Genomic DNA, 8414 nt, shown 5'->3' on the forward strand with positions numbered 1-8414 from the left:
GGTCAGTAATCAAGCGACCACATGCAGCCATGTTGGAAACATGATTGAGGGATCTTATCTTGGTAATGTTTATTTTCTTGTTTTTAAATGTTATGCCTGTTTTATGTACAAAAATATTTAATATATTAAGGTGAAAACTTTATTTGTTTCAAGATAATTAAGCATTTTTATATATAAAAAAAGGACATATTACAATATATAGATTTTGATTATATGGAGATTATGTGAGAAAGGATATTGTAATCAGACTCTCCAAGAGCGTCATTCCCTCATCCTGTTCATATATATATATTGTCTGAATTCAAGAAAAAAAATGTACAGTATATCAAATCAGAGCCGTGTTACTCCCATTATGCAGTCAAATGATAAATAAATATCAGCGGCTTGGTCGACGAGAAGAATGATGACATGCTCTTGCTTAAAACCCCTTTTTGTATTCCTATTGCTACGTAAAATTATTTGTGAAAGTTGACATGAATAACATGTTCAATGATTAATGAGTAAAGATACTATAATTTTTAAAATCATAAAAACGTTATTTAATGAAAATCGGGATCGGTATGCATCTCACAGGTCGGGTTTGGACGGCACATTATTTTATTCGTGTAAACATGCTCCTCGATGGCAAAATGTTACCTCTTACCAATCTCCTGTCCATTTTCATCATCGTACGTGTAATCAGTTACTTTTATTTATAGTTAAAAGTGAGAGTTGAGGGAATCATATGAAAATTAGTATATATTTTTTTTTCCAGTTTATTCAGATTATGGACCAATATGCTGCATCAATAAAAGAAGATATAGAACTGTTTCTTTTAAATCATGTGCCATCGAAGACATTAATCCGTGCCAATAACACCGAGGTACTGGGTTCCTTGAAGATAGAGGCAGAGGACCTATCAGAGGAAGAGACAGACAGGTTAATTTATTACTTAGTGGGAACATTCCCACAATTGAGAGATTTGGGGGCGTACGACATCTCGGAATTGGTCCATGACACTGTTAAATTTGTGATAAAAAGAAGCAAAGAAAGAGGTATGTGTATTTCTTTCTTTGCAGTTCTCTGCCTTTAAATACTGAAATCTATTATATATGTACAAAGATTTCTTGACATAGTTATTAATATATAATTATTATATTGTCTATCAGTCAATAGTGACTTGAATCTTCACCATTTGCATTTTGAACATACAGTACATGTAGTTCTACCAATTAAAAATAGGCAAAATATAGAATATGGGTACAGAATGTTCAGGTCAAGTTGTATATTTTATGGAGGGGTTGCTTTCAGTTTTATAGTCACCCTTCATAACATCAGGATTCATTTGTAAATATAGTGCTGGTGTGCCAACATGTTGATTCAAATTTCATCAATTCTTGCCAAATGAGAAATGTGTATAATGTTGATAAAGTCGCATGGTGTACATACATTGAAAGGACCAGTATTTGAACATTCATTTAAAAGCTGTGATGTGGCTTCAGTAAATGGAATACAAATACTGTAAAAAGGCCAAATACAAATTATCATAATTTTTGTAAATTGTTTATATTTTTTTAAATGAAGTCATTAATTTTCTTTTTTCATTAACTTAGGAAATATGTCTATTGATGAGAAATCTTCACTGGATGATGTTTATAATTGGCTGATTGGGAATGGTATCAGCATTGAGACAAGTTCCATATTCAAAGGTATATATTTAATTCAGTTTTATAGTGCACATTTAAAGTTTTTGTTCTATATTATCAAATTCATTCTATTTTCCCTGCCAATGCAAGTTATTAATCAAGTTTAACTAGTCAACAAATTAACAAAACATCTCTTTTCTTAAAAATTACTTAATCCTATAGTTAGTAGATTGTGTTGTTTTCATGTCCCCAGATGACATATACAATTTTGTATTTCTTTTTTCTTTAGGTTCATTTTGATGAATGCATGTGCATGCCAATTAGGGAAATATGAGCTTGCAAAATTACTGTAGCATGTGCCCTTTTTTCTGCCACAGCAAAGATAGGTTATATGGACATTTATTAAGAAGGCATAAGTTTGAACCAAACTTTATAGTACATTGCAGCAGGGCAGGATGTGGGGCCTCTTTTAAAACTGTGGCAGGATTGAGGACCCATCATTACAGAAAGCATGCCAATGATCCTGAGGCTGAAAATTCTGACAATGATATACTAGATATTAATGATGATCAGGATGATATAGAAACAGAGACTGAAGACTTTATGAAAAAATGGGAAGCACAATTTATCTTGATGCTAGTGGCTCAGCACAATTTATCTCAAAAAGCCATTGATGACATTTTAGTATCAATGAAACAAATGAATAGCTTTCGAAATAGCTTAATGAAAGAACATATACGGTCACAAATGCCGGAAGATTTGTTCGCCAGAATTGACCTGGATGAAATATTTTCAGACGATATGTTTGAGGGATTAGAGTCAAAATATTTGCGAGAAAAATATTTTGAAAGATACCTTGGTTATGTTAAACCAGTTGTTGTAAAATTAGGAGAGAAACGTGTAAATGTGAAATTGCAAAACAAATACCGGTTCATAGAAAAAGATGTCTTGGGATACTATGTTCCATTTTTCTGTCAACTCCATGAGATTTTAAAGATGCCAGAAGTACAGCAAGAACTTCATGCTCCCAAGAGGTCTGATTTTCAATTTTCTGACATTAGAGATGGTGCACATTTTCAGAACCCTTTTCTAAGAGATCATCCTGATGCATTGTTATTTTGCCTTTACCATGATGACTTTGAAATTGTGAATCCAATTGGTTCACATCGCAAAAAACATAAACTTTCTGTATTTTATTGGACTCTACTGAATATTGGGCCGGAAAATCGTTTCAAATTACAGGCAACACAACTACTGGCGATTGGAAAATCTACAGACCTGAGAAAGTATGGTCTATCAAATCTTCTTCAAGATTTTGTGGATTCATTGAACATTTTGCATGAAGGAAAACATTTCCTTATTGGAGAAGAAAGAAAAAAATATTATGGAATGCTTTACTGTGCTTTAGGAGACACTCCAGCTGCACAGCTTATGGGAGGGTTTAAAGAAGGTGTTGGAATGGCAGAAAAACCGTGTCGAACCTGCGAAGTAAGATATGACAATTTAGCATCAAGTTTTTCAGAGGATGACTTTATTAAAAGGGATGAAGCAGAGCATAAAGATAGGTGTGATGTATTGGACCAAATTAAGGGAGAAACCAAGAAATATTGGTCTAAGCAATATGGCATCACTGGAAGAAGTATACTACTGAAGATTCCTGAATTTGAAGTAACCAAGTGCATATTGCATGATCCAATGCATGTTCTTCTAGAGGGAATAGTCAAATTAGAAATTCAGTTAATGCTTGAAACATTTATTGAAAAGACAAAATATTTCTCACTATCTTATCTCAATACTGTAATAAGAACTTTCAATTATACAACAGAAGAATCAACAGATAAACCACAGGAGATAGAAATGAAATCTTTGAGAAGACCAAACACCTTTCCAATGACTGCTATAGAGACAAAAACTTTTATGGAACTCTTACCTTTTATGATTGGAGAAAAAATTCAGCCTGATGATGAACACTGGAAAAATTTTATCAGACTATTAAAGATCACTCTTCTTGTTATTTCCCCTATTGCTTCTGATGAAACAATTGCAACACTAAAGCAACTGATACATGACCACAACTCAAATTTTTCCAAGTTATATCCAGATATTCAGTTTACACCAAAACTCCATTATCTTTGCCATTTTCCGAATCAAATCATTCACTTTGGCCCAGGCAGAAATCATTGGTGTGTTCGAATGGAAGCCAAACACAGTCTCTTTAAAAACAAGAAGTGGAAAAATTTCAAATCACTACCTTTGTCAGTTGCTTCATATCATCAGCAGTGGATGTGTCTACAACAGCTTAGTGTACAAAATGGAAAATCTGAAGTATATCTTTATTCTGGTGATTCAGTAGGCGTTGGGTCATCTATGAAATTTGCTGACTTGTGTGATGGTATGAAAGATGCAATACATAGAAATGAAACTCATATTCCTGATACAGTTCTTCAGACCAGTTGTGTAAAGCTAAAAGGGATAACATACAGAATTGGAAGTGTACTATTGAAGAATTATGATGAAGATGAGTTGGATTTTTGCGTAATCAGTGATATATATGTTTTAAATAACATCAAGTACTTTCAATGCAAACTACTAAATATCATTGAATATTGCCCCATATTTAATGCTTTTGCATGTAGACTAACAGAGGAAACTTTCTGTTTACCTGCACTAAGTATAAAATACAAATGGCCTCAGATTAGTCATACATTAAGGGGACAAATGTATGTAATGTTATTCAATGTAGATTTTTGTTGGTGTTAATCCTAAAATGAAGCCTGAATTCTCACATAGACATTAATAGGAAGTATTGTCTCTATATGAAAATTTTAATTTGCCACTACAGATAATGAAGTGGATGGATTCAGTTTAATAAATATGAAGGAGAGTGACATTTTTTTGATGATACCTGGAAAAGTTGGACCAGCAAGGAAAATTTGCACCCTTATTGAAAAAATTAGAAGAAATGAAGAAAAAAGTGAACAAAATATTGAGGGATATCGCATTATAGAATATAAGGAGGACTCAGCAGGGTGCAAGACCATAGAAATTGAACCTACAACGACACAGTCTGCAAATGATGATCCAACACCTCAGCCAATAGGAGGCTTACAAATCTATGAGGTACCAGTGGCAACATTACCTGAGATTGCAAGTGGTGGCCTAGATCTTGAACATGTTGAAGTAGAAGGCACCTCATTTGAAAGCTCAGCTGAAGTGAGTACTTTATATCCAGTGAAATGTTTCCAAAGAAATAATTTGAAATTATGTTGATTTAATAAATTGAAAGCAAAATTTTAAATTGATACGTTTTTAGTTTATTCTACCAGTACTTTAAAAAGCTGCAAAAAGACAAATGCAATGTTCTTTAATTAATTTAAAAACATTAATATGTGTAATAAATATTTTTTTTCCTTTTAAATTACAGAGCCGTAAACCGTCAAAACCAACATCCACTGAGTCTTTAGAACAGTATATACCATCATACTCTCCCGTTGTTAGATCATTACTGGAAAAGGGTGAAATCTACAAAGAATGGGATAAAATGATCGAAGAGACAGCCTATCATGTTTTAAGTGTTGGTAACTTTGAAACAAAGGGAATATATACCGACTTTGGAAGATTAATGTATTCCAAGTTTCCCTGTATTGGACACTCTGCCACAAAAGATCCTTGGGTAAACCATTTAAAGCAATACTAGTATGAGCTGCATTTTTGAGAATTTTATTTTGCTATTAAAATGTGTCATTATGATAAATTTGGAAGTAATTTAAACCTTTTATGATTAATAAGACTAAAATAAAGTATTAAATTGTTTCAAAAGAAAGATCTCTGTACAATCAAATATTTAGTATTATTTAAGAAAACTATATTGTACAGGATGACAATAATGTAAATTTGCATCATTAAGAGCTTGTAAATAGTTTTTCTATTACAAATATGAACAACAGAAGTTTATAAATGTTCTTTTTCTCTGTCCTTGAAATAGTTAATGGCAATTTTGCAACAGAAAATTTTGACATCAAAGTTGCAGCTCATATTGCTTAAATTTTATATAATAGATGTTTTAAAATCTCAGATAATGGTTTTCTATATTTTCTGTATTTCTAGGGATACTTCAACAAAAAGTTGTCACAAAAAGTAAGACACATAAGGTGGAGATGGAATGCAAGAGGAAAGGCTGTTGAACACACAGCAGAGAAAAAGCCAAAAGTGTGCTTGAAAAAAGTCTCCTCAACAGATGGTAAGCGAAATATTTATCTTTCAAAAGGCAGAGAGGGTTGCATGGGTAGATTGCTTTATTTACAGGTGACACACAGAAATAACATTTATTGCTGAAGATAGCTAAATTGCAAATCAATAATATCTTGTCAATTTTCATTTTATTCTAATGTTCATCAATATCTTTTTAAGAGAGAATGACCCTAGAAGAAGCAGAAAATGTACTGATGGAGGAATTTAAAAAACCAACCAAACTAAGAGACAATGCACTTATTGCTAAGACTCAAAGAGATACATTAAAACAGAGAAGATTGTTTATAGAAAAAAGACATGGGGGATCTGTGGAACATCTCATCAAGAAGTTTCCATTTCTAGGAAAAGCTGCGTTTGTATGTAATTTATATCTGCTGTTAATTTAATGAATTTTCCTTTCTTGTGATTTTTGCAATGTTAATGCAGTGTGCTCTAATTTAACGTATAGTGCAGTAAAGCATATTTTTTAACTGTTGGCTATTTGTCTAGGATCTTGTTTGTATCCCTTGCATTTTTAAGCACTCTATAGATGAAGGTATTTTTCTTAATATACAAAACAGAAATGGTTAGGTATTGCTAAGATTACCCTTCTTTATTTCAGATTGAGAAGGAGTTTTTCCTTATCAAACAAAACCTGAAAAAAGATGCTATTTTGGCTCACTGGGATGAAGTAATGAGAAAAGTGTCCCAAATATTCATGGAGGAAAACTCAGACTCTGTGAGTGTTATACTTACTTTAATTAAGTATTGAAGTATTTTAAAATTTGTTATACCTTAATCCACATAGTAATAGAATTTTTCTTTTATTAGATTCCAGAAGTTACAATAAAGCTTTTGAACAGATTGGAGGAATCAATCAAGTACAAGCATGGTACCAAACAGCTTCCCTTGATTACATCGTGCAAGGTATGAAATAAAGCCAGTATCAGTAGTAAGAAAATAAATTTTAGATGAAAAAACTTATCATTTTTCCATGTTAAACTCTTAAATGTACAATGTATAGTTTTTATGTCCCTTTTTTAGGCAAGTGAGTGGAAAGGTTCAAAAACAAAGCATGACGACCCACCAAGATTAGTTGCAGTTCTCAACCAAAGGAACGAGATTCAAAATATGTATATTGTGGGAGCAGGCCAGGAGGTTGACACAAATGTGGGAATACTCAGGGATGGACTATTACGATTGATTTACTCCTACTATGCATGGGATTTGTCATATCCAAAACATTTTCAACTTCTGGGCTTTTTGCAACATTACATATTAGAAGACAGGGAGAATAAATTTTTTGTTTCCCAAAACTACATGAAATTCTGCAAGCGTCTTGACGCTACACAGTGAATCATGCTACTGTAGAATCTCATTATTTCTAGTTCAAATTTCTACATTTTGTACTATTTGTTGACAAAACCTGACTTTGTTGTAAGCAAGAAAACACCATTGGTTTGTTGTTATAAATTGGTTTCAATCTACATTTCAATGGATTTGTTTCATTTGAATGAAATATTAGTAAACATAGGTGTGTTTAATTATGTTTGCTTTAGACATACTTTGTAGTCAATTATGAATATGTTTTTGTCATTTCTTTTTGCATGTTCTACAAAAATGTTAACTGGTGTGAAACATTCCTGTTTACTAGTATATCAGATCTAAAAAGATACCAAGATATAACCTTTTGAGGATAAGGTTCAATGTTATGTTACTTATGTCAAATGTATTGACTCCTATTAATTGTACTTCATGACATTGATACTTTTTTTTTTCTTTTTGGTACTTTTTAATGCAACTAATTGTAATTATTGTATTCACGTTATGGTAGATTGCCTCTATAAAAAGGTAATTATATACTGTTCTTCAATTGTTCTGTTTAATGAGATCAATACATGTAGTTTTTATGTATATTTTGTGAATATTAGGTTCATTACACTTGACTTAAACATGTCTTTGGTTGAGAAAGGATAATCTTAGAAATTTTAGAAGTCAAGAACTCGATATGTTGTCAAAAAGTGAAAGTTTGAAAATAATTTTTCGTTTCAATTTTTGAATTGTTTAGAATTTGGATTCCTCATTTAAGTATAATTTCTTTTCAAAGACATAATATACATATTCAAGTACTTCTTTAGTATTAGAATAACATATGTTTTTGAGTGATGCATGGATTTGATATCAATAGATTAGTTTGATTAATAAATTAGATTAATGAAGTATATTCTTATTGATTTTTTTTGTAACTGTAATGCTTCTGGGATGACATGTATATACAGTAATGAACAAGGACGACATTTACATGAATTTTCAGGATTTTTGGACAAATAATGAATGCAACAGTATATATTCTCATGCAGAGCAAGGATACCTCTTTTGTGTTTAGAATCTAAACATGTTTAAAACTAGAACATGAAGAAAGGGTTTAGGTGTTTAATTCCTAAACACATGGACTTCTAACACGTTTAGACTCTAAGCACTTTAAATAACATGTTGAAGTGGGAAACATGTTTAGATTTAGAACATGTGAAAAACTGTGTTTCACAAATGTGTTAAGAA

The 8414-nt window shown here is 31.8% G+C and overlaps 1 protein-coding gene across 1 annotated transcript; it reads left to right on the forward strand.

Annotated features, from left to right (window-relative positions):
* Positions 1-603: 603 nt before the first annotated feature.
* Positions 604-8074, forward strand: LOC133179825 (uncharacterized). The gene is made up of 10 exons (XM_061314503.1): positions 604-668; positions 755-1034; positions 1593-1688; positions 4468-4838; positions 5050-5298; positions 5733-5865; positions 6036-6232; positions 6478-6594; positions 6687-6782; positions 6900-8074. Exons 1-10 carry the CDS (start codon positions 612-614, stop codon positions 7209-7211), a joined length of 1908 nt encoding a protein of 635 aa, XP_061170487.1. The 5' UTR covers positions 604-611; the 3' UTR covers positions 7212-8074.
* The last annotated feature ends 340 nt before the right edge of the window (positions 8075-8414 follow it).

This window comes from Saccostrea echinata, unplaced genomic scaffold, assembly GCF_033153115.1.
Source record: "Saccostrea echinata isolate AGI-Se365-2 ecotype Australia unplaced genomic scaffold, CSIRO_AGI_Sech_v1 ptg000005l, whole genome shotgun sequence".
Taxonomy (NCBI): domain Eukaryota; kingdom Metazoa; phylum Mollusca; class Bivalvia; order Ostreida; family Ostreidae; genus Saccostrea; species Saccostrea echinata.

Coding starts and splice junctions, on each gene's coding strand:
- LOC133179825 (XM_061314503.1), top strand. CDS start 612: ATGCTCCTCGATGGCAAAATGTTACCTCTTACCAATCTCCTGTCCATT. Junction 5,866..6,035: donor AAAAGTCTCCTCAACAGATG/GTAAGCGAAATA, acceptor TATCTTTTTAAG/AGAGAATGACCCTAGAAGAA. Junction 6,233..6,477: donor TTCTAGGAAAAGCTGCGTTT/GTATGTAATTTA, acceptor TCTTTATTTCAG/ATTGAGAAGGAGTTTTTCCT.